General features: G+C 52.2%; 1 protein-coding gene across 10 annotated transcripts in view; it reads left to right on the top strand.

Annotated features, from left to right (window-relative positions):
- Positions 1-24,515, top strand: part of SCARB1 (scavenger receptor class B member 1) — a 131,862-nt gene that overhangs the window by 84,361 nt on the left and 22,986 nt on the right. For all 10 annotated transcript variants that reach the window (XM_063694466.1, XM_063694465.1, XM_004054132.5 and 7 more), the window contains 7 exons: positions 5,891-6,048; positions 8,433-8,574; positions 9,142-9,345; positions 11,582-11,677; positions 13,259-13,374; positions 15,620-15,786; positions 24,230-24,348. In XM_063694466.1, coding sequence (XP_063550536.1) covers positions 5,891-6,048; positions 8,433-8,574; positions 9,142-9,345; positions 11,582-11,677; positions 13,259-13,374; positions 15,620-15,786; positions 24,230-24,348 — 1,002 coding nt within the window. The remainder of the gene's footprint in view (positions 1-5,890; positions 6,049-8,432; positions 8,575-9,141; positions 9,346-11,581; positions 11,678-13,258; positions 13,375-15,619; positions 15,787-24,229; positions 24,349-24,515) is intronic.

Genomic DNA, 24,515 nt, shown 5'->3' with positions numbered 1-24,515 from the left:
AACGGTCAGACTGGTTTCCACAGTGGCTGTTCCACGTTACACTTCTGCCGGCAATGCATAAAGGTTCCAGTTCCCACAACCTTGCCAACACTTGCTATTTTCCATGAAAAAAAATTCTAGCCATCCCGGTGGGTGAGAAGTGGTGGCCCATTGTGACTTTGATTTGCATTTCCCTGATGATGTCAAGCACCTTTTCATGAGCTTGTTGGCTATTTGTGTATTTTCTTTGGAGAAAGGTCTTTTCAAGTCCTTTGCCCATTTGCAGTTAATCTTTTATTTTTAAAATTTCACATTATAGTTTCAAAAGGGTTTTAGTGAAGTGTAGCACACGTATAGAAAAGCCCACATATAAAGGGAATAACACCATACATTTTTCAGTGAACATAGTCCCGGGTAACCAGCAACCAGATCAGGAAACAGAATTTTCACCCCCTTATCCCCCAACCTCCCAGGTGACCCCTGTTCTGGTTTCTATTGATATGTTAGTCTTGCCTGTTCTAGAACGTCACATAAATGGGATTATATGTGTATGCACATATCTGCCTTTTGATCAACATGATTGCATTATATTTTAAAGGTAGTAATAGTATTCATTTTTAAATTTTTTTTTACTTAAAATATTCTGGAGATTGTTCCATAGCGGTAAATATAGCATGTCATGGGTGGTGGTGTTGCTGTTGTTTTTTTCAGACAGGGTCTTGCTTTGTGGCCCAGACTGGAGTGCAGGCACATGATCACGGCTCACTGCAGCCTTGAACTCCTGGGCTCAAGTGATCCTCCCAGCTCAGTCTCCTGAGTAGCTGGGACCACAGGTGTGCGCCACCATGCCCGGCTAATATTTTTTGTATTTTTAGTAGAGACACGGTTTCACCATGTTGCCCAGGCTGGTCTTGAACTCCTGGCTTCAAGAAATTCTCCTGGCTTGGCCTCCCAAAGTCCTTGGATTACAGGCATGAGCCACCATGCCTGGCCTAATTTGATGAGTTGCATCAGTGTATACACTTCACCTATATGGCAACCAAAATCAAGATAGCTGGGCCAGTTCACGTCAGTCCCCTCCCTCCATCCCGGTCCCCGGCAGCCACTGGTCTGGCTTCTCTCTCTAGAGTATTCCCTTTCCCCGATGTCGCGGAAATGGTGTTGCGTAGTATGATTCTTCTTTTCTTTTTTTTACTTGGGGTAGTGCTTCTGAGGCTCACCTGTGTTGTGGTGTTTATCCATGGTTGGTTCTTTTTGATTGCCAGGTAGCATTCCATTGCGTGGATATGTGGCAATTCATTTATCTGTTGATGGATATTTGAGTTGTTTCCAACTGTCAAATATGGATATATCATTCCATATTTGTTTTTGGTGAACATTCAGGCAAGTCACGCTCTTAAAGGCTTCCCAGCCTTTGCACAGGCTGTGTCTTCTGCCAGGCACTCCTCCACCATCTTCTTTTCCTAGCAAAGCCCAGCTTATTTTAAAATTCCCAGCTCAGATGTCCCCTCCTCCAGGCAGCCTTCCTGGGCTCAAAGGGTCTATTTCGCCGGATGGGAGGGAGTGGCGTCCAACAAGGGCTCACCTTGGCATTCTATCCCAACTCTGTGTTCCAGGGCCATGGTCTTTGACCTTGGGGGTGGTGGGGACAGAATCACAGAATCAGCCATGTTAGGCAAAAGGCCACAGTGTCCCCACCACTGTTATCTAATCAGCTGCTTGGTCTAGTGTGGTGGAAAAAAGTCATCCTGCTGATCAAAAGCAGGGCAAAGTCCATCCCTTAACCAGGGTGGAGGTGGGGCAGAGGAGGAAGGGTCACTTAATGACTGCAGGGCTGACCCTCTGGTGCCCGGGGTCTTCAGACCTTGTTCTAAGCACTTTACCTCCATGGACTCATTCAAACCTCACAGCAGCCCATGAGGCGACACTCTCCTTACGCCCATTGTATGGTTGAGGAAACTGAGACTCGGAGAAGGTCAGTGACCCATCCCTGATCACCCAGTTGGACAGGGCTGCGCTGGGTCTCTGAAGATTCCCTTTGGGCAGTGCTGAATGAATGGGCTGAAACCCAGGGCCCGAAAGCCTCTTCTTTGGGGAGAGAGAGAGAGAGAGAGAGAGATTGAGACATGGACACGCGGCCGGATCCCATGACTTCTTGGTTTAGCCCTGATTCATCTTCAGAACCAGGCCAAGCGGCCAGGGGAGGAGGAAAGCATGGTGAGATTCCAAAGGAGAAAGGTATCTCCAGCCCAGCAGCCTCTGCTGAGAAACCAGGTGGGAGAGGGAGGCTGCAAAGGGAAATTGAGGCTGCGTGTGTGTGCGTGTGTGTGTGTGTGTGTGTGTGTGAGATGGAGTCTCGCTCTGTTGCCCAGGCTGGAGTGCAGTGGTGTGATCACAGATCGCTGCAACCTCTGCTTCCTGGGCTCAAGTCATCCTCCCACCTCAGCCTCCCAAGTGGCTGGGACTATAGGCACCTGCCACCATGGATGGCTGATTTTTGTATTTTTTGTAGAGATGGAGTCTCCATGCTCAGGCTGGTCTTGAACTCCTGTGCTCAAGTGATCTGCCTGCCTCGGCCCCTCAAAGTGCTGGGATTACAGGTGTGAGCCACCGCACTGGGCCTTGTTTTGCTTTTTTAAAAAAGCAGCTTTATTAAGGTGTGATTGATATAAAACAATGGCACATATTTAATATATGCAGTTTGATGGGCTGGTGTGTGCACACCGAGAAACCCGCCTCTGAGATCCAGGTGCTGAACATACCTGTCACCTCTACGGTTCCCTCCTGCCCCCCACTGTTTTCTGTGGTGAGAACATATAGTTCGTGCTCTACTCCCCAAACACATTTTCCAGGGTTCTGGGTTTTGATGCTGTGTTTTCTATTGGGGGAGCACCAGCAGCTGGATGTGTCCCCCAGGCTGGAGAAGGGGTCTGGCCTGTGGTGAGCAGGGTCCCCAGGGCTGCAGGGTCTGTCTCAGACAGAGGGACCTGCAGTGCATGGGCTTTGAGGCTGGGTGAAGGCCAGGACTGAAGGAAGGGCTGGGCGATCGGGGCCTGAGAGCTGGGAGGGGCTGGAGCTGGTGCCTGTGGGCTGTGGTCGCATGGGGTGGCGGGAGCCGCCATGGGGTGGGGAGGGCGTTACTGAGGGGGCAGGACTGCTCTTTGATCCAGCTCACATACCACCTCCCCCAGGAAGACCTCCCGGACTCCTCAGTGCCCTCCAACTATTGGTTGAATCTCTCTCCAGCCTTAGTTGTGCCTCAGTTTGCTAATCTGTAACATGGGGGTAATAATAATGGAGGTGGCTGCCTCAAAGAGTCACGGTGCTGTTCAGAGGATGAGAACACAGTGAACAGCATCACCAGGCTCATGGCGCACCCCGGAAATGCTCGCTTCTGTTACCTCATTAATATTGAGTTTATGCGCCTTCGTTTGTACCTATGGGCTGCTCAGACCATAAGATGCTCCTTCTGGTGCTGGCAGCTGGGTAGGAAGACACGTTTATCAATAAACAATTATGGCACTTGAAGGCAAGTCGCTGATCTCCTGATTTTTCCAAGAGAACTCTGAAATCCAGATTTTACATTACATCTTCCAGTTTCTTGACAAAGAATTCAGCTTCTTCATTGACACGCCACGTAGGTCAAACTAGACACAGCTGTAGCTACAGTGTCACTAGCTCCTTCGTACAGATGAGAAACTTGAGGTTCACAGGGGCTGACTTGCCCAAGTGGCCCCGTGGAGTGTGACCCAGGGTCTGGCTGCCTCCAAATCTGCTCCTTCCGGGGGACATGGGGCTGGCCCTGACTGGCCAGCTCAGCTGTCTGCCTCCTGTAGAGCCTCTGCCTGTTGGTTCTGGCTGTCTGGGGACAATGGGGGCGGCTGTCCTTGTCTTAGAAGGCCATGTTCAAAAGAGGGTGGAAGGTGACGCAGCCGCCTGGCTTTGCGACAACAGCTCTAGTCTGATGGGCTGGGTCACTCCTGCCGGGCTCTGACGTGGTGTGGGCACTGAGGGGCCCGAGATATGTCCCGGCTGGGTTGAGGGTGGGGGTCAGGTGGACTGGGGGGGACCTCCCTGTGATACTGGGGCAGCGAATTATAGATCTAGAGGAGGAAAGCTGGCAGAGGAGTCCAAGTGGACCCCAGGCGTGTTTCCTATAGTCCCTTTAAGAAAACCATGTTTTTGCAACATTTTTAAATCAGGAGATTTCATATACATTTCTTTATTTCTGGTTTTCATGGAAAACTTCTGTGTTCTCATCTTCCGACTGGCTCACTCAGCCACACAGGGAGGCTCTCTCCCAGCGTCTCCCTACCACACGGCCTTTGCACAGGCTGTGGTTGCTGTGGAATGTCCCCTGCACCCCACCTTCTAGATTTGTGAGCTCCCTTCCTCACTGCCTTCTGTTTTGATTTTGGGTCTAGGTTGTGTTTGTGTGTGTTCTTTTTCTTTCTTTTCTTTTCTTTTCTTTTCTTTTTTTTTTTATGAGACAGGGTATTGCTTGGACACCCAGGCTGGAGTACAATGGCGCCATTACAGCTCACTGCAGCCTCGACCTCCTTGGCTCAAGTGACCCTCCCATCTCAGCCTCCCAAGTAGCTGGGACTACAGGTGTGCAGCACCATGCCCAGCTACTTTTTTAAAAATTATTTTTTATAGGCCAGGCACAGTGGCTCATGCCTGTAATCCTGGCACTTTGGGAGGCCAAGGCAGACGGATCGCTTGAGGTCAGGAGACCAGCCTGGCCAACGTGGTGAAACCCCACTTCTACTAAAAAAAAAAAACAAAAACAAAAATTAACCAGGTATGGTGGTGGGTGCCTGTAGTCCCAGCTACTCGGGAGGCTGAGGGAGGAGAACTGCTTGAACCTGGGATATGGAGGTTTCGGTGAGCCGAGATCGCGCCACTGCAGTCCAACCTGGGCCACAGAGCGAGACTCCCTCTCAAAAAAATAAAATAAAATAAAAATAAATAAAAATACAAAAATTAGCCAGGCGTGATGGTGGGGGCCTGTAGTCCCAGCTACTCAGGAGGCTAAGGCAGGAGAATCGCTTGAACACAGAAGCAGAGGTTGCAGTGAGCCAAGATCATGCCACTGCACTCCAGCCTGGGCAACAGAGTGAGACTCCATCTCAAAAATAAATAAATAAATAAATAAAATTATTCTTTATAGAGACAGGGTCTTGCTATGTTGCCCAGGCTGGTCTCAAACTCTTGGGCTCTGGTGATCCTCCTACCTCGGCCTCCCAAAGTTCTGGGATTACAGGCATGAGCCACGGCGCCTGGCCTGTATTTCACTTACGTGATGACTGTCTCAAATCCCAGTCTCTCCCCAATCCCTGCTGTGTTTTCTCTGTGCTCTGTCACGTGGCATGCGTTTTACCTGAGTTGTTTGGTGCCTGCCTTTCCTCCGCTATGGTAAAGCCCCACATAGCTGGGCTTTTGGTCTGTCCTGGTCATTCTCCAATCCCCAGCTGTTAGAACCTGCCTGGCAGGTGGTAGTGCTCAGTGCATGCTTGTGGAATGAATGAATGATCCACCTGGCCACACGGAGCCCATGTTCCTGCATGAGGCTATCCCTGCCCTGAGCCCATCCACTACCCTGAGCTCAGGCGCTCCCTTTAGATGGTGCATGGGCCCCTGTTTACCACAGTCCCTTGACTGGTGTCACCTGTTGCTGTTAGGACATATTTTAAGAAGCATTATGACAGCATGGATAGGTTGCCTGTTTAATTCCATAAGCTCCAGGTGTGACAGCCTCATGTGCGAAGGGCTTTCCCACCACCTCCTATCCCGAGTCCCCACCGAGGAGCCCCTTCCCTGGCCGGGCTCGGGCAGCTGTTCCACCGTGTGGTGGGGCGTGGGGCCCTCATCACTCTCCTCACAAACGTACTTGTCCCTTCCCTTGCAGAACGTGCGCATCGACCCCAGTAGCCTGTCCTTCAACATGTGGAAGGAGATCCCCATCCCCTTCTATCTCTCCGTCTACTTCTTTGACGTCATGAACCCCAGCGAGATCCTGAAGGGCGAGAAGCCGCAGGTGCGGGAGCGCGGGCCCTACGTGTACAGGTGAGGCTGTGTCCAGGTGAGGGTGGAGGGGCCAGCTGAGGCTGGGCAGGGGAGGGGTCTCAGAGTGGACGGGATGGGGAGGCTGCTGACTGAGCCCCAGAGATTGTTCCGGAAGCAGGCAAGTCATAGTCGGGGTAAGTGCTAGTCCCAGAGAAGTTTTTGTTTTAGGGTTTTTTTTTTTTTTTAGAGATGGGATCTTGCTATGTTGCCCAGGCTGGTTTTGAAGTCCTGAGCTCAAGTGATCCTCCGCCTCAGCCTCTCAAAGTGCTGGGATTACAGGTGTGAATCACCAGACATTGCCTAGAGAGGTTCTTTATGGAGCAGGGAGGGACCAATGGTGTGGGTCTGGGTGGAGGGTGCATGTGTGAGTTACACACATACATACACACGTACATATACACACACACATACATACACACGTACATACACATGCATACACACACACACACACACACATGCATGACCAGGAGCAGGGACCTACCCCCCAAACCCTATCCGGGCCAGAGGACCGGGTGGGTCAGCACGGGAAGGGGTCAGCTGTTTGTGGAACATGCTGGCCCAAGGACCACAGAGTTGTGCCTTTGCTTTCTGCTTGTCGTGTACCTGGCTGTGGCCTAGGGGAAGTGACTTCATCCCTCTGAGCCTCAGTTTGCCCGTCTGCAGACTGGAGAGACACAGGAGCCCCTTCATGGGGTCACCGGGACACTCAGGATGCACTCGGAGCTCTGAGACGGCTGGCGGATGTGCCTGTTACAACTCCCTTACCTCCTGGCGTCTTCACAGCACCTCCCCTCCTCCACACCCCCACTTCCCAGTTCACAGACAGGGGAGCTGACTTGCCCCCGGCACACGGTGTTCCAGGGATGGGGCGGGCAGAGGGTGTTCCCGCTGTTGGAGACCCACAGTCCGGTTCTGGGAAAGCCAAGATGAAAACCCAGCAAATGTGCCTGAGGTTTGGGAGCGGGAAACATGAATCAGCTGCTGCATTCCGTTCACTCGTTCACTCATTCGCTCGTTCATTTAACAAATGTTTATTGAGCACCTGCTAGGTGTTGGCTGCCGTTCTAAGCACTGGGGACCCAGCAGTGGACAGAATGGGCAAAAATGCCAAAGCTCTCTATACTCCTTCATTCTGTGAGCACTGACTGAGCACCTCCTGTGTGCTGGGGGCGCAGGCAGACCAAGGCCCTGCCTCACCAAGCTGATGTTCTGATGGGGAGAGAGTAAAGAAGTGGACAAATAAGGGGAAATCAGGCAGCCATCAGTATTGTGCAGACAAAACAGTGTGAAGCCGGAGTGCAGGAGGGAGGGTGGCCTTGGGGCTCGGTCTGACTGGAGGGTCGGGAGCACCTCTGCAAAGGGACACTCACTGGACCCGCATGGTGGGAAGAGGCCCTGGGGAGAGAGAGTCCCGGGCAGAGCATGTGCAAAGGTCTGAAGGCTGGGAACAGAGGCCTGTGCAGCTGGGGTTACGAGGGAGGGAGACAGTAGAGAGACGAGGCCTGAGCCTTGCTGAGGGCCTCAGAGGTTGCGTTAGGAGCCTGATTTTAACCTGCATGCAAAGTGGGGTTGTGGTCCAGAGCATGGCACGATCTGATTTCTACTTTTTTTTTTTTTTGAGACGGAGTCTCTCTTTCACCCAGGTTGGAGTGCAGTGGCGCGATCTTGGCTCACTGCAACCTCCGCCCCCCAGGTTCAAGCGATTCTCCTGCCTCAGCCTCCCGAGTAGCTGGGATTACAGGCATCTGCCACCATGCCCAGCTAATTTTTGTATTTTTAGTAGAGACGGGGTTTCACCATGTTGGGCAGGATGGTCTTGAACTCCTGACATCAGGTTATCTGCCCACCTCGGCCTCCCAAAGTGCTGGGATTACAGGCATGAGCCACTGCTCCCGACCTGATTTCCACTTTTCAAAGATTCTTCTGGGTGGTGGAGAGTGGCTTGGAGAGATGAGAGATCATAAGGACAGAAGCAGCAACAGTCACCGCAGCTGATGTTTACCTCGTGCTTTCTCTGCACCCGGCGGCTGTGTTGATTGCTTTCCGGGTATCTGATTGCTTAATCCCCACAGCTGCCCTGTGAAGTAGGGCTTGTGATTACTTCCTTTTGTAGATGGAGAGGCGATGGCCGTGTTGGGTGAGGGAGAGCAGAACGAGGCCGGGTGGGCGGCGACACCATGTCCTGCAGTGGGCAGGCGGCGGGAGGGACAGACTTGGCGGAGGGGCAGACTTGGCGGAGGGGCCGAGCTCAGCTTTGGCTGTGGGGCCGGAGGTGCGCACAGACGTCCAGGGCCCCTGGTTCCCAGGCAGGCACTGCAGGCGAGTAGAAGGGAAACGTCCCATGCAGTGGGGCGGGGCGTCTGACCCACTGGCTTCCCCCACAGGGAGTTCAGGCACAAAAGCAACATCACCTTCAACAACAATGACACCGTGTCCTTCCTCGAGTACCGCACCTTCCAGTTCCAGCCCTCCAAGTCCCACGGCTCGGAGAGCGACTACATCGTCATGCCCAACATCCTGGTCTTGGTGAGGCTGCCCTGTGGCCCACGCCGCCTCGCACCCTGACCTCGTCCCCTGTCTCTCCTCCCGCCTGCCCCTTGTGCAGAGAGCAGTCCCTGAGGTGGTCGGAGCGTGGGGACTCACGCCTGGTGGGTGGCTTTCGGCCCTGTGCTGTCTCCACCACCCCCAGTGGGTTCTGAGTTTCCCAGGTGGGTCCACCTGTCTTGGTTTGGAAGTCCTGGCCAAAGTACTTTTTTTTCCCTTTTCAATTTACATTTCTGAGATCTCCAAAAGGGGCTGTCTTGTTGAGGGCTGAGCCACAGGCCCGCCTCTGGGACTGGGGCTGGAGTTCACTTAGCCTGAGTCCAGTGGGGTGCAAGGGGGAGAAGGGGTTCTCGGGAGCACATGTGGCCTTGGCACTGGAGGAGCAGAGGGTGGTTCTGGTGTCCCAGACGCCCCACGTGGCCACTCCAGGGGCCTCCTGCACCCCAGCATTTCCCTTCATGGGCTCTTTGCTGTGAGGCCCAGCTGGGGCCAAGGGAGGATGGGCCAGCCACGTCCAGCCTCTGACACTAGTGTCCCTTCGCCTTGCAGGGTGCGGCGGTGATGATGGAGAATAAGCCCATGACCCTGAAGCTCATCATGACCTTGGCATTCACCACCCTCGGCGAACGTGCCTTCATGAACCGCACTGTGGGTGAGATCATGTGGGGCTACAAGGACCCCCTTGTGAACCTCATCAACAAGTACTTTCCAGGCATGTTCCCCTTCAAGGACAAGTTCGGATTATTTGCTGAGGTACGTGTGGCCTGGTGAGAAGCCAAAGATTCAGGCCTGTGTCCTGTCTTCCCCTCACACAGCCTGGACACTGGTCACCAGCTTGCTTTGTAGCTGGCTGGGGATCTAGTGGCTGTGGGTTGTAAGTGACTGAGAACCTGACTCAAACCGGCTTGAGCGAAATGGGGAATGTTGGGGCTCATAGAACTGAAAATGCTAGGGTTGGATTCAGGTACAGCTTGATCCAGGCTCAAATGATGTGACTGGGCCTTAGCTTAGCAAATTGGAGGCTTTTCTGGAGGAAGGGGGCATGGCTGCTGGGGAGTAAGATCACAAGCTGACTCTTAATCCTGACTCCTGGCAACCTGGTAGGGTCACTGACTGGGCTTCGGAGCCAACATCTCGTCCATGGAGGGTCTGACCCTGACCTTGGCTCCCTCACCGCAGGTTTCAATGAGTCCTTGGGACTGCTCCAGCCTCAGCCATCTCTTTGGTCTCTGCTGATCAGGGTAGAGTGCTGGGGGGGATATCGTGGTGCTGCATGTGATAGATACTCAGTACATTTTTGTCAAGGGTGACGGGCTCCTGTCGTGTGGGTAAATTAGCAAGTTTGGGCTAAGTGGCATGATGCTGTAAAGGCATCTTGTAAATCCTGAAGTGCTTTGCAAATGAAAGTTATTACAAAGTCCCTAGTTCAGTATAATCTACGTTTGACTGCATATAATGAAAACCTCACAAGAAAAATCTAACGGTAGGCTGTTCAGTGTTGGTGTGGTGGCTTCATGGTCTTAAGTGATCTGGAAGCCTTCTACTACTGTGCTCTGCCATCCTTGGCATGTGGTTTTCATCCTCAAGATAACCTCATTGTCCAAGTTGGCTGCTAGAGTGTCAGCAATCACATCACATTCCAGGCAGCACAGCAAGAAGGAAAAAATGGTGGGGCTTTGGGGAGCAGACGGAGGAACTGGGGGTAAAACAGCGTGTCCCAGTTTCCTCCCTCTTAGGGAGGAAGAAAACCAATGTCCACTTCCTTTCTATTGGCCAGAACTGAGTCACGTGGCCACACCTAGCTCCAGGGGAAGCTGGAAAGGTAGCCTTTTAGCTGGGTGTGCTGATGCTCTGAGTATGGTTTGGGTTTTGTATGAAAGAGTAAGGAGAGATTGGGCTTTGGGTAGTAACTGGCAGTTTCTGATGCTCTCCATCCATTATAATGATCATTTAAGGATCCTATTGGGTGAGCATTTATTAATAATAACAATAATAATGAAAATAAAGACTATCATTTTGAGCTCTTACTGTGTCTGGTGCACTGTACCTGGCCGTTTTTGCACATGAGTCCCTTTAATGCTCCCCTTTGTAGTGGCTTTGGTTATTCTTGGCTCCACATGGGCACGTGACAGACACACCCGGGAGGCTGGGCGGGGGCCTTGTGCTGGGTCCTGCTCTGGAGGTCTGTGATGGGTGCAGTCACTCAGCCGGGCAACCTTGGAGCTCCTCAGTGCACTCCACCCTGCAAAGCACTTCTAGATATTTCCTTCAGTCACTCATACCACTTTGTGCTTTGCATGTCTTTGGGATTAGAAACCAGCTTCTGGGAAATGCTCTCGGAGCACCAAAGCCTGGGCCCCACTATCAAGAACCTCGATGGGTTAGGACAGGCCAGGTTTTGCTGCTGTGACAAGCAGCCCCGGAATCTCCATGGCTTAGAACAACCAAGACTTATTCCTTTGCTTGCACTCCACGTCCAGTGTGGGTGACTGGGGCACCCGCACTTGTGGTGGTCACTTGGGGATCCAGGCTGAGGGAGGCTCTGTCTTGACACATACCTCCTTGGCTGCTATAGCAGCGGCACAGAGCCTAGTGAAAGGCGTGTGCACAGTCCTTAAAGCATCCCCCCAAGTGACATGCCACTTCTCCTTTTTCATTGCTCAGGGAGCTGACCTGGCCATGCTTTATTTTATGCTGGAGTAGGGTGTGGTGGGGGTGATCTGCCATTTACCTGGGAGGAAAGCCAGACTCCCCTGGAGTTAGGAAGGGAGGGTGGAACACTGCAGCCACAGAACCCCGGACCATTCCTCCTAGAAAGCTCCCAAGCCTGCTCTCGGTCCCCAGACACTGGGCATGTGGCAGTGAACCAGATGCCGGGGGCCCTGTCCTTCTGGTGGAGGGGGAGGAGGGCTCAGCCCAGAATGTTCAGACCAGGCCGGCTCAATGGCAGGCCCAAGCCTTACGATGCTGTTCCCTGCTGTGTCTGTAGCTCAACAACTCCGACTCTGGGCTCTTCACGGTGTTCACGGGGGTCCAGAACATCAGCAGGATCCACCTCGTGGACAAGTGGAATGGGCTGAGCAAGGTGAGGGGTGAGAGGCGAGGGCCCCTGTCGCCAGGGAGAGGGGAGGGTGGGCTGGGCCGTGGCTGCTCGGGAATGGCAGGGACCACAGAGCTCCTTCTTCCTTTGTCGTGAAGAGGGTGCTGGGAGGATGAACACTCTTGAAGTTGGAGGAGGGATTTTACCTCTGGTTAAAGCTTGACCACCCAGAGGGGCAGGTGGGGTTAGTGATTGCTTACTGAGCTTACTGAGCACCTGGCATCTGCCGGGAACTGAGTGCTTTCTTCCTTTCGATTCTTTACTTACAAAAATGTTTTGAAGGCCGGGCGTGGTGGTTCATGCCTGTAATCCCAGCACTTTGGGAGGCCGAGGCAGGGGGGATCACCTGAGGTCAGGAGTTCGAGACCAGCCAGGCCAACATGGCAAAACCCTGTCTCTACTAAAATACAAAAAATTAGCTGGGTGTGGTGTTGCATGCCTGTAATCCCAGCTACTCATGAGCTGAGGCAGGAGAATAGCTTGAACCCAGGAGGTGAAGGTTGCAGTGAGCTGAGATCACGCAATTTCACTTCAGCCTGGGTGAGAAGAGTGAAACTCGGTCTCCAAAAAAAAAGAGAAGAGATTCACATTACAAAATAAAACAAGAGAGGGAGATAAGTGCCCTTAGTATCACCTCCCACCCCTACCCCTTGCCCCAGAGGAAATCCACAGTTATCAGTTTGGGATATATTCTTCCCATCCATTTTTACCCATGTGCACACCTGTATGTACACAGAGAAATACGGAATTGTTTCTTCTTTGAACATCATGAAATCATACTACGTGCATTGTTTTGCAACTTGCTTTTTTCACCTTCGTGACCTTTTCTCAATATGTGTGAAAATGACTGTGTGACTTCCCACTCCCCACTCCCCGTGGTAGTTACTGCAAAGACCCTGAGGGCTAGGGACAAATCGTACCCCAACCAGTGCCCAGAGTGGCAAAAATCACCATCTGCAACTGGCAGTAGCCATTCACGATAGATGGAGTTCACATTCATTGTGGCTTGTATATTCCAATATACTCTACATGTGCATGTGATTTTAAACATCCTCATCATACAGAAGATTGGAAAGTGAGCAGTTGGTTTTGTCGAGTCTGGGTCTCGCTCCCCAGAGTCAGTTAACCTGATAGGTTCTGTTTTGGGGTTGCCCGGTGGTGGCCACCATTATGATTTTAAGTAGTTTGCCTGTGTGCCGATTGTTTTCGGGAGGTGCCTGTTGACTTCCGCTCTGAGGGCTGAGCACAGCCGCGCCCCACCTCTCACCTCACCTGCTCACCACACTTCTTTTCCAGATTCAGGCTGGAAATGTGGGTGATAGGCCCATTTTGCAGATGAAAGAACTGAGTCCCTAGCAAAGTTACACATTCGGGGGTCTGGGAGAGGGAAGCTGTGGTAGGCATTCTCTCTGTGTGTCTACACAGCCTGCCCTCTTCCCACCGTGCCAGTATTGGGAATTGAGTGGCCATGCGTGCACCAGGGCGAGTTAGGTGTGCAGCACCTGAGAGGGCTTATTAAGGGGCCTTGGCCCTACTGAGGGGTCTAGTCTGGATGCTTCCCCCCAGGTTGACTTCTGGCATTCCGATCAGTGCAACATGATCAATGGAACTTCTGGGCAAATGTGGCCGCCCTTCATGACTCCTGAGTCCTCGCTGGAGTTCTACAGCCCTGAGGCCTGCCGGTAATCACTGGGACTCGGGGCCTCCTGGGTTTCCTGGGTAGCTCATGGCCAAATTCTGTGGTGTTGGCTGTGCACTTGGAAAGCATTTTGACTCATCGTGGATTTGACTCAGTAGCCCTTGGCACCAGCTTGAATTCTCTTTGGTCACACCACCAAAAGCCAAACTCCAGCCGCCAATGCCTCTACACAGCCCAAAGAGAGGCTGCTGGTGGTGGTTTGCAGCCAGGTGGTGCTGGGCTGGGAGGAGGAGGCAGGACATGTCAAGTCACAGGGGGCCATGAAATGGAGGCGAGAGGTGGGCTCCCTCTGGTGTCTGGCTGGTGGCCCCCGTGACCATCTGGGTGCTGAGACATCAGCTGGCTCTGCTTTGCCCCTTCAGGCTCAGCTCTGTGTCCCATGGTCCCAGTTGTGGGGTAAGAGTAGACAGTGGGTGGCTCCTACAGCCCTTTTCTGGAGGCCTTGCTGTGTCGTGTTCCATTCTGGTCACTCTGGAAAAGTCCTTTACTTAGGAATTCACTCATGTGGACCTTGACTTATCTGCCCTCCCAGCAAACCCTGTGAAGCCCTACTGTGTGCCAGGTGCCCGGTAGTGAGAGGGTGGGCCAAGTCTCTGTTCCCCAGGAGGCTGTGTCCTATCAGGGCAACTCAGGCAAATGCACAAACACTAGAGTGTCAGAGAGTGACAGTGCTTTTGCTCTGTGTGGCCACTTTTTACTGTTTTAAGTTTTTACTTATTTATTTATTTAATTTTTTAGAGATGGGGATCTCGCTATGTTGCCCAGGCTAGTCTTGAACTCCTAGCCTCAAGGGATCTTCCTGCTTCAGCCTCCCAAAGTGCTGGGATTGCAGGTGTGAGCTACTGTACCCAGCTGACTTTAAAAGCTGAATTTTAAACTTAAAGAAAAGTTGCATGAGAAATACAAGTGGCCCCCGTCTCCCCTTCACCCAGGTTCACTAGCCGTGTTAAGCCCCTCACCTCCTCTTCTCGCCGAGTGTCTTTTTCCGGAACCATCTGAGAGTAGGTTGGAGGCTGTATGCCCCCTTACCTCCAAATACTCAGTGGGTGTTTTTCAGAAACGAGGACATTTTCTTACATAACCATAATGCTGTTATCAAAATGAGGAAATGTGGCATTGACATAATACTATTATCTAAGCTGGCACTTTCCTATAAATCAAAATATGCAAGGCACACATGCAATTTAAAATTTTTTAGTGGCTGCATTAATACAAGTAACAAGAAATTGGTGAAATTATTTTTAATAATGTATTTTATTTGACCTCATATATCAAAAATGGGATCATTTCAAGTGTTATTGATGAGGTTTTTTCTTTGTTTTTTTTGCTAGCAAGTATTAGAAATCTGGAATGTATTTTATACTTGCATCCCAATTTGGACTCACCCCATGTCAAGGGCGGGATGGACAGCCATGCGTGCTGAGTGGCTGCCGTGGACAGAGTGGGTAGCACAGTGCATGTTCAAGTTCAGAAGTGCTTTTGAGAAAGTACAGGAGCATGAACGGATGGAGGGTGGATGGGGTGGGTGTGGGGGATGGTGCTGCCACCCGAGGAAGTGACAGCTGAACTGAGATCTGACTGAAGGGCTGAAGTCTGGTGGATGAAGATGCCAGAGGAGACTGTTCTTAGGCAGAGGGAGCAGTGATGCAAAGGGCCTGGGGCAGGAGTGAGTGTGCTTAGGAACTGCAGGGAGGCCCTGGGCACAGGAAGTTGGGGCAGGGCTGAGCAGAGCTTATGCAGGGGCTAGATAAGGTCAATGAATCCTAATGGTAGGTTAGACTAGAAAGGGTCACAGATTTTCAGCAGGGGCATGATATATTCTGTTCTTTTTTTAATTTCATAACTTTCAAAACAATTTTATTTTTAGAGACTGGGTCTCACCATGTTCCCCAGGCTGGTCTCAAACTCCTGGGCTCAAGTGATCCTCCCACCTCGGCCTCCCAAAGTGCTGGGATTACAGGTGTGAGCCATAATGGCTGGCCTCTGTTCTTTTGTAAAACTCCATCTGGCCGTGGCTAATACATTGGTGTGGGTGGGGAGGCAGAGTCGGAGCAGAGAGGCCTGTTAGGAGGTCGCTGCAGCTACGCGGGTGAGAGATGGGGGCGGTCGGGACCCGGGAGGTGGTAGCGCCCGTGGGGAGAAGTGGCTGGATCTGGGCAGCCTTCGGCAGGGCCCGGCTCTGGCCGCCGGGTCTGGGTGTCCCTTCTCACCCTGTCTGTCCCCTGCAGATCCATGAAGCTAATGTACAAGGAGTCAGGGGTGTTTGAAGGCATCCCCACCTATCGCTTCGTGGCTCCCAAAACCCTGTTTGCCAACGGGTCCATCTACCCACCCAACGAAGGCTTCTGCCCGTGCCTGGAGTCTGGAATTCAGAACGTCAGCACCTGCAGGTTCAGTACGTGCCGTCCCCTGTGCTGGGATGGCGGGAGGGTGTGAGGGTGGGGCCAGCTGAGGGTTTATCTACCCCGTGCTGTCTGCTTAATCTCTGGCCTCTGTACTCTTGATAATCCCATTAGGCTGAAGATAACGAGGCCGCAGGAAGATAATCTGAAAAGGAAGAAATGCCAGGTCTATTAGTTGCTGTCACAATAAATTGCCATGAACTTCATGGCTTAGAACAACACACACTGGTTATCTTGCAGTTCTGTAGTTCAGAAGTCTGCGTGGGTCTCACCGCGCTCAGATCGAGGCGGCTGTGTTCCTTCTGGAGGCTCTAGGAGAAGCTGCGTCTGCCTTTTCTGGCTTCTAGAGGCCCCTCTGTGTTTCTTGGCTCCCGGGCCCTTCCTCCACCTTTGAGGCCAGCAACATGGCATCCTTCTGATCCACTCTGTCCTCATATCTCTTCCTCTCCTCCCTCTTCTGCCCCCTCTTCCAGTTCTAAGGACCCTTAAGACCACATCGTGCTCTCCTGGATACCCCAGGACAATCTCCCCATCTTGTTTATTGTTATTTTTTTTGAGACAGACTCTCAATCTGTTACCCAGGTTGGAGTGCAGTGGCGCCATTTCAGCTCACTGCAACCTCTGCCTCCCAGGTTCAAGTGATCCTCCCATCTCAGCCTCCCGAGTAGTTGGGACCACAGGCGTGCACCACCACACCTGGCTAATTTTTTGTATTTTTGGTAGAGATGGGGGTTTCACCATGTTGCCCAGGCTGGTCTTGAACTCCTGACCTCAAGTGATCTGCCTGCCTTGGCCTCCCAAAGTGCTGGGATTATAGGTGTGAGCCACCGCGCCCAGCCTATTTTTATTTTTTGAGACAAGGTGTCACTCTGTAGCCTGGAGCTGGAGTATAGTGGTGCGATTATAGCTCACTGCAGCCTCGACCTCATGGGCTCAAGTGATCTTCCTGCCTCAGCCTCCTGAATAGCTGGGACTGCAGGTGTGGGCCACGATACCTAGCTAATTTTATTTTTGTAAAGTTTTTGTAGAGATGTTGTTTCACCATGTTGCCCAGGCTGGTCTCAAACACCTGGCCTCAAGTGATCCACCTGCCTCTGCCTGTTAAAGCAATGGGATTACAGGTGTGAGTCACTGTGCCCGGCCCAATTTCTGGACCTTCAAGGCAGCTGCTGAGCAGGCCCAGCGCCCGTTTACCCTGTGACCTGACATAGCCATGGGTTCTGGGGCTTAGGGCATGTACGTGTCCTAAATGACGTGAAATGAGGCTGGCGAGGGTCTGTGTGTTACGTAACATCCTCTCGTTCCGCAGTGTGGGTGGCTAGGCAGATGTGATGACTGCTGTTGGCGTCGGTCCCCTGACATTGTTGGTGTGTTCAATTGTGTGCCAGTCCCTGAGACACCCCCACCTCAAGTTGCTCAATTTGGACCCTCGGGCGTCAGTTTGATTCCCTGTCCTCACCCGGCTCTTCCAGTGCGTCAACAAGCCCAGATGGCTTTACCTCCAGGTTGAGTCCTCACTCCTTCCTCTCTCTTGCTCCCCACCCCAACCCCCGCCTCATTGTCCAGGCCACGGACACGTCCTTCCTGGTGATCCAGCCCTTTCAGTAGCCCATCCCTCAATGCAGTGTTGCCGCCTTACCATCCATCCCCTAGACCATCCAGTGCGGTCACTGCTGGCCTCTTGCGGCTGTTTAAATTGAAATTGATTTAAACGAAATCAAATTAAAAGGCAGTTCCTTGGTTGCACCGGCCGGAAGTTAAATGCTCATAAGCCATGTGTGTCTAGCAGCTACTGTCTTGGATAGCACAGATAGAGAACATTTCCATCATCATAGGAAGTTCTGTAGCACTCCCGACAGCAGCCGAGGGATATTTTAACAATGCAGGCCGAGTGTGGTGGTTCACGCCTGTAATCACAACCCTGTAGGAGGCCGAGGTGGGAGGATCACTTCAGGCCAAGAGTTCGAGACCAGCCTGGGCAATATAGCAAGACCTCTCTCTGGCAAAAAAAAAAAAAAAAAAAAAATTAGCTAGGCATGGTGGTGCATGCCTGTAGTCCTAGCTACGTGGAAAGCTAGGGTGGAAGGATGGCCTAAGCCCAGAGGTCAAGGCTGCAGTGAGCTGTGATCACCCCACTGCACTCCAGCCTGGGCAACAGAGGAAGACCCATCTAGAAAAATATGCAGATGGCCGCCGTCCTCTTAAAATGTCTGGCAGCTCTGTCTGCATTCATAGTGAAGTCCAAACTCCCACCATGGCCCTGGGCCCTGCAGGATCCAGCCCCTACCGGCCTCTCTGAAGGATCCAGCCCCGCCAGCCTCTCTGACTCCATTTCTCCCTACACATCCCCTGTTCATTATTCTCCAGCCCTGATGCCTTCGCCCTTTTTCTAAAGTATACCAAGGTCAGTGCCTTGCACTGTGGTTTGCATGGGTTGCTTCCCCTGCTTGGAGAGCTCTTTGTCTGGACTTCTGAGTGGATCATCCCTCACCTTCTTTTGGCCTGCATGCAAATGCCACCTCCTCCGGGAGGCCTCCTCTGATTTCCTGTTCTAAAGTTGCCCCCTCTCCCACCTGCTGCTCCCTATGGCTTCCTCTTCTTGTCTTGGTGCTCATTGCTCCCTGAACTCATGGACTGTGGATTTTATTCATTGCCCCTTCCATTCACTGTCATCCCTGTAGGCAGGGCCCCAAGCTCCTCTTGTTGGTTTTATTCTTAGCTTCTAGAACTGTGCCCCGCATGTAATGGGTACTCATACAGTATTTGAATATAGGGATGGTGAGTGCGTTCTGTACTTAGGAAATTGAGGCCTGATGCTGGATGCGACCAAGGTCACAGGGTTGGTAGGACCGGAAGCGGCCCTCTATTTGACTGTGTCTTGCCTTCTGGGAGCCTTTTTGGTTGAAGCCCCGTCCTCCAGCTGGCAATGGCGACTCTAAAGGACTGGTCTGCAACAGGGGTCAGGAGGAGGGGCTGTCAACAGATTGGATGCTTTCCCCCATTTCAGGCAGAATGGAACAACCTGTGAACGAATGGTTTGGAGCTGGGGCCTGGGACGCCCGCTGCTGTCTCCTGGTCCTGTCTGGGCATTGGCCTCTGCTTGCTTCATTCTTTGCTGGTATCAGCGGGGATTTCTGCTCGTAAGGTTGAGGATATTACACACCCAATAGGTGTGCTACAGCAACTGTCGCAAGTGGCAGATGCTGGACTCCACTTGATTTAGGCCAAAAGGGCACTTCTTGGTTTGCGTAATGAAAAATTCCAGGGCAGATCTCTGCATTAGGCACAAATCCAGAACTTAGATGTTGTCTGGAAGCTGCCTCTGCCAAGTCCCAGCTCAGTTTTCTGCTGGACTGGCTTTGCTGCCAAGCAGGCTCTCCCTCCTGGCTGCCTGTGGAGGCTCCAGGCTCACCTCCGCCCAGCTCCGAGTCCTGCAGAAAGGGGGCCACCTGTGTTTCCTTCACTCCAGCAGAAGTTCCAGGGTTTGCTCTAATTGGTCTGCCTGGCTCCCATGCCCAGCTGTAAACCAATCACAGTAGCCGAGGTGGACTATGCTGATTGGCCAGGCTTGTGTCACATGCTCAGCTGGTTCCTGGGTGGGCCGGTCCCACTCCAAGCACAAGGCTGAAAGTAGGGAAGGCTTAAGTAGGGGTGTAGGTACCAGGAGAAGGGGGAGAAACGACATGCCCATCCCCTCCAAGGGCGTGGGACAAGGTGTGCCCCACCTTCTCTTAGCACATCTGCCAAAAGAATTTCAAAAGCGCAAGGGAATTTTAAAATCCTTATTTAAATAAAGTTTTTTATTTATTTATATTTTTGAGACAGGGTTTCTCTGTTGCCCAGGCTTAAGTGCAGTGGTGCAATCACAGCTCACAGCAGCCTTGACCTCCTGGGCACAAATGATTCTCCCACCTCAGCCTCCCAGGTAGCTGGGAGCACAGGTACACACCACCATACCTGGCTAATTTATTTTATCTTATTTCAATTTTTTTTTTTTTTTGTAGAGGTGGGGTTGTGCCGTCTTGCCCGGGCTTAGTTTTTGCTTCTAAATAAAATATACATAGATATAAAGAAGTTCCCAGACGACTCATGCAGTTTTTGGGGTTTTTGGCTTTGTTTTTTGAGACAGGGTATCACTGTCGCCCAGGCTGGAGTGCAGTGGTGCCGTCATGGCTCACAGCAGTCTGACCTCCATCACTCAATTGATCCTCTTACCCCAGCCTCCTGAGTAGCTGGGACTACAAGCGGTTGCTACCATGCCCAGCTAATTTTTAAATTTTTTTTAGAGATGGGGTCTCACCATATTGCCCAGGCTAGTCTTGAAGTCCTGGGCTCAAGTGATCCTCCCGCCCAAAGTGCTGGGATTACAGGCATGAACCGCTGCGCCTGGCTGACACCTGCAGTTTGAAACTTCACAAAGTCAACGCACCCCGTGGCCAGCACCCTGACTGAGAAACAGACAGGACAGGCCCTGGATGCCACTCGCGGTCCTCCCACCGCCCTGACGTCCAGCCCCGGAGCTCAGCTGGTTTGCATCTTCATGTGAATGGACCCATAATGCTAGACTCCTTTTCCTCCTTTTCTGGCCTGTGCACCCCTTAGCACCCTGGTGCAATTCGTCCGTGACGTTGTGGGTGGTAGCAGCTCCTCCTCTCCGTTGCTGTGTGGTGTTCCATCGTGGGCGCCACCTCCATCTTCTCCTTCCATTGCTCCTAGGCATCCAAGTTCCTGTTTTTCGACCATGACCGTGGTGCACACGTGTCGTTTGGTGCACCTATGTCTGTGTTTCTGTGGCATGTTATCTAAAGAGTAAAGGTACCATGCCTTTGCCTTTCTGGGCCTTGAAATCTGTTGGACTCAGACAACTCCCTCATCTCAAACCTCCCTGTTGCGTGAGGGCATCCGACTTGCCTCACAGAGCCAACTAATTATCATCGGTGGCAATCCTGGGCAATTATGTCTGGCTAGATATGCCATAAAGCTATAAATTAATTACCACTTACAGCTGGGAAGATCTCGCTCGGCGTGTTTGGTAATAACATTGGAAGAAACACGTGCGTGGGTCCATGCAGGCTCGGCCTCTGAAGCAAGGGTGGGGGCTGGCAAGTTGTTCCATCCCACCTCGGTCTCCACCTGGGGCTGTGGGCAGGCCAGGGCTCGTTTGAGATTCCTCCAGTCTGGCTCCGTGGCTGCCTCCTCCACGGAGGAGGCATGAGAGGCAGCGTTTTCCAGATTGTGGAGGACACTGTCCCTGCGGGTGCTTGGGATGGCTTCAGAAGGTCCAAGGAGGTGAGAGTGAGCTTCTGGGTCCATGCTCTTTTCCTCCTTGCCATCACGTGCAGGAGAAGGTCTCTTGGTGTTGAGAGGAAAGAGCCTTCCACACTCATCAGCCTTTTTTGTTTTGTTTTTTCTTTTAACAGAAAGAGAGCAGGGCTCCCAGTTAAAGCCTCATGCAGTAACAGGTTCTAGTTAGAACTTACAACATCATTATTTTCCACGGTATTTTTTAACTATGTCCTTTTTTTTTTTTTTTTTGAGACACAGTCTTGCTCTGTTTCTGAGGCTGGAGTGCAATGGCACAATCTTGGCTCACCACAACTTCTGCCTCCTGGGTTCAAGCGATTCTCCTGCCTCAGCCTCCCGAGTAGCTGGGATTACAGGTGTACACCACCAGGCCCAGCTAATTTTGTATTTTTAGTAGAGACGGGGTTTCTCCGTATCGGTTAGGCTGGTCGTGAACTCCCAACCTCAATTGATCCACCCGCCTCGGCCTCCTAAAGTGCTGGGATTACAGGCGTGAGCCACCGCGCCTGGCCCTTTTTTTTTTTTTTTTTTTTTTTTTGGAGACACAGTCTTGCTCTGTTGCCGAGGCTGGAGTGCATTGGTGCAATCTTGGCTTACTGCAACCTCCGGAAACTATTGTCCAGGCTGGAGTGCAGTGATGCGATTGCAGCTCCCTGCAGCCTCCGCAACCTCTGCCTCCCAGGTTCAAGCAATTCTCCTGCCTCAGCCTCCCGAGTAGCTGGGATTACAGGCACATACCATGCTCAGCTAATTTTTGTATTTTTAGTAGAGACGGGGTCTCACCGTGTTGCCCAGGCTGGTCTTGAACTTCTGACCTCAAGTGATCCGCCTGCCTCAGCCTCCCAAAGTGCTGGGATTACAGGTGTGAGCCACAGTGCCTGGCCCAAATATGTACTTTCTAATTGCGGCAAGTGTTTGCATAGCTGTAAAGCTTCCCTTTAAAATACAGAGACTTAAGGAAGGCACTGGCAGTTGGTTCAGAGCAGCACATTATATAACAGTGCAGGGGGCATTCAGATGTGACGAAATTGAAAAGCTACTGGGACGAGTGATGCTTGAGAAACCTTAAGGATGCACAAGGACTGAGAAAGAGGAAGCCCAACATCGATAATCCCAGCTTTTATTTCAAAGCAGTGCTTGCCTTTGCTAAGAAAAGCAGAGATACTTTAGAAGTGTGAGGTTGTGAGATGCATGTGAGCGTGATCGTCAGTCACCTGGCCGGCAGTGAGGGACGGCTGATGCTTTGTGGGAAGGGACCGTGTGAGTTTGATGAGGGTTTTGTTTTCTTTCTTTTTTTTTTTTTTGAGATGGAGTTTTGCTCTTTCATCCAGGCTGGAGTGCAGTGGCGTGATTTCGGCTCACCGCATCCTCTGCCTTATGGTTTCAAGCGATTCTCCTGCCTCAGCCTCCTGAATAGCTGGGATTACAGGCGCCCGCCACCGCGCCCATCTAATTTTTTATTTTTAGTAGAGACGGGGTTTCACCATGTTGGCCAGGCTGGTCTCAAATTCCTGACCTCATGATCTGCCCGCCTCAGCCTCCCCAAGTGTTGAGATTACAGACGTGAGCCACTGTGCCCGGCGTTTTTTTTTTGGAACGAAGTTTTGCTCTCGTTGCCCAGGCTGGTGCACAATGGCACAATCTCGGTTCACTGCAACCTCTGCCTCCCGGGTTCAAGCGATTCTCCTGCCTCAGCCTCCTGAGTAGCTGGGATTACAGGCGCCCACCACCACGCCCAGCTAATGTTTGTATATTTAGTAGAGACGGGGTTTCACCATGTTGACCAGGCTGGTCTTGAACTTCTGACCTCAGGTGATCCACCCACCTTGGCCTCCCAAAGAGTTGGGATTACAGGCATGAGCCACCGTGCCTGGCCTCTGATTCAGGTTTTGTTTTGTTTTGTTTTCCTTTCTTACTGAGGCAAAATTCTTGTAACATAAAATGAACCATTTTAAAGTGAACAATTCGGTGGCATTTAGCAGGGTCACAAGGTAGTGCAGCCATCACTTGTATCTCGTGCCAGAACATTTCTGTCACCCCAAAAGGAGACCCAGACTCATCAGAAGTCACTCCCTGCCCCCTCCCCCAGCCCCTGGTCACCACCCGTTGGCTCTGTCTGTGGATTAGCACTGTCTGGATCCTTGTGAGCTTTTTTTAAAAAAATTGTTTTTCTTTTGAGACAGGATCTTGCTCTGTTACCCAGGCTGGAGTGCAGTGGCACGGTCACGGCTCACTGTAGCCTCAACCTCTGAGGCTCAAGCGATTTTCCTGCCTCAGCCTCCTGAGTAGCTGGGACTACATGCACGTGCCACCATGCCCGGCTAATTTTTGTAGAGATGGGATCTTGCCATATTGTCCAGCCTGGTCTCCAATTCCTGGGTGCAAGTCATCTGCCTGCTGAGGCCTCCCAAAGTGTTGGGATTACAGGTGTAAGCCATGGCGCCTGGCCCTTGTGAGCTTTTGAGAGAGGCCCGCTCGCTGTTCCTTGTTAACTTGTCCTTCAGGCCTGTTGTCCATTGTCCTGAGGGTGAGCTGGTGTTTGCCTGGTTTGGTTGGTCAGTGGCGAGGTTGAGCTCACATTTGTAGCAGGTGTGTCTACAGGGACACACTCCTGTGGATGCAGGGAGATCTAGCCACAGGTGCACACACCTGAGCTCCGATCATTGCTGCGTGTCCTGCAGGGGACAGTGTGGGCTGCTTGGCTTGCGCTTGAGACTCCCCTCCCCACACCCAAGTTCAAATCTGGCGTCGCCTTTTCCATCCCTGCCTCCCTAGCACCCTTGTGCACCATGCATTTCCCCCTCCCCACGCTTGCTTCTGCCTTCCCTTCCACCTGGAATGCGCTTCCCGGGCATCCTTCACCTGGCTCCTGTGAAGAGGCCTCTTCCTTCTTTTGGTCTCTCCTGTCAGAATCAGCGGCTCCTGCCTCACCCCTTCTCTGGTGCAGAGCTTGTCCCTCATCGTAGGGCCTGGGGCTTTTTACAGAATGGAGGAAGGGATCCTCTCTGTCTGGTTATCTTGTCATCATCACGGGGGTGCTCTGCAGACCACAGCTCTGTGCAGACCTCCGGCCTGGCAGGACCTGCCAATATACTGTCCTTGTCTGATGTCCCCTCCCTGCCCCTCTTCTAGGTGCCCCCTTGTTTCTCTCCCATCCTCACTTCCTCAACGCCGACCCGGTTCTGGCAGAAGCGGTGACTGGCCTGCACCCTAACCAGGAGGCACACTCCTTGTTCCTGGACATCCACCCGGTGAGCCCCTGCCATCCTCTGTGGGGGGTGGGTGATTCCTGGTTGGAGCACACCTGGCTGCCTCCTCTCTCCCCAAGCACAGAGCTGCTGTGGGCTGGGGTGGTGGGAAGCCTGGCTTCTAGAATCTCGAGCCACCAAAGTTCCTTACTTCACCCCGACTCCATAGT

This window comes from Gorilla gorilla, chromosome 10 (assembly GCF_029281585.2).
Source record: "Gorilla gorilla gorilla isolate KB3781 chromosome 10, NHGRI_mGorGor1-v2.1_pri, whole genome shotgun sequence".
Lineage (NCBI taxonomy): Eukaryota > Metazoa > Chordata > Mammalia > Primates > Hominidae > Gorilla > Gorilla gorilla.
This window is presented reverse-complemented; position numbering and strand designations above follow the sequence as displayed.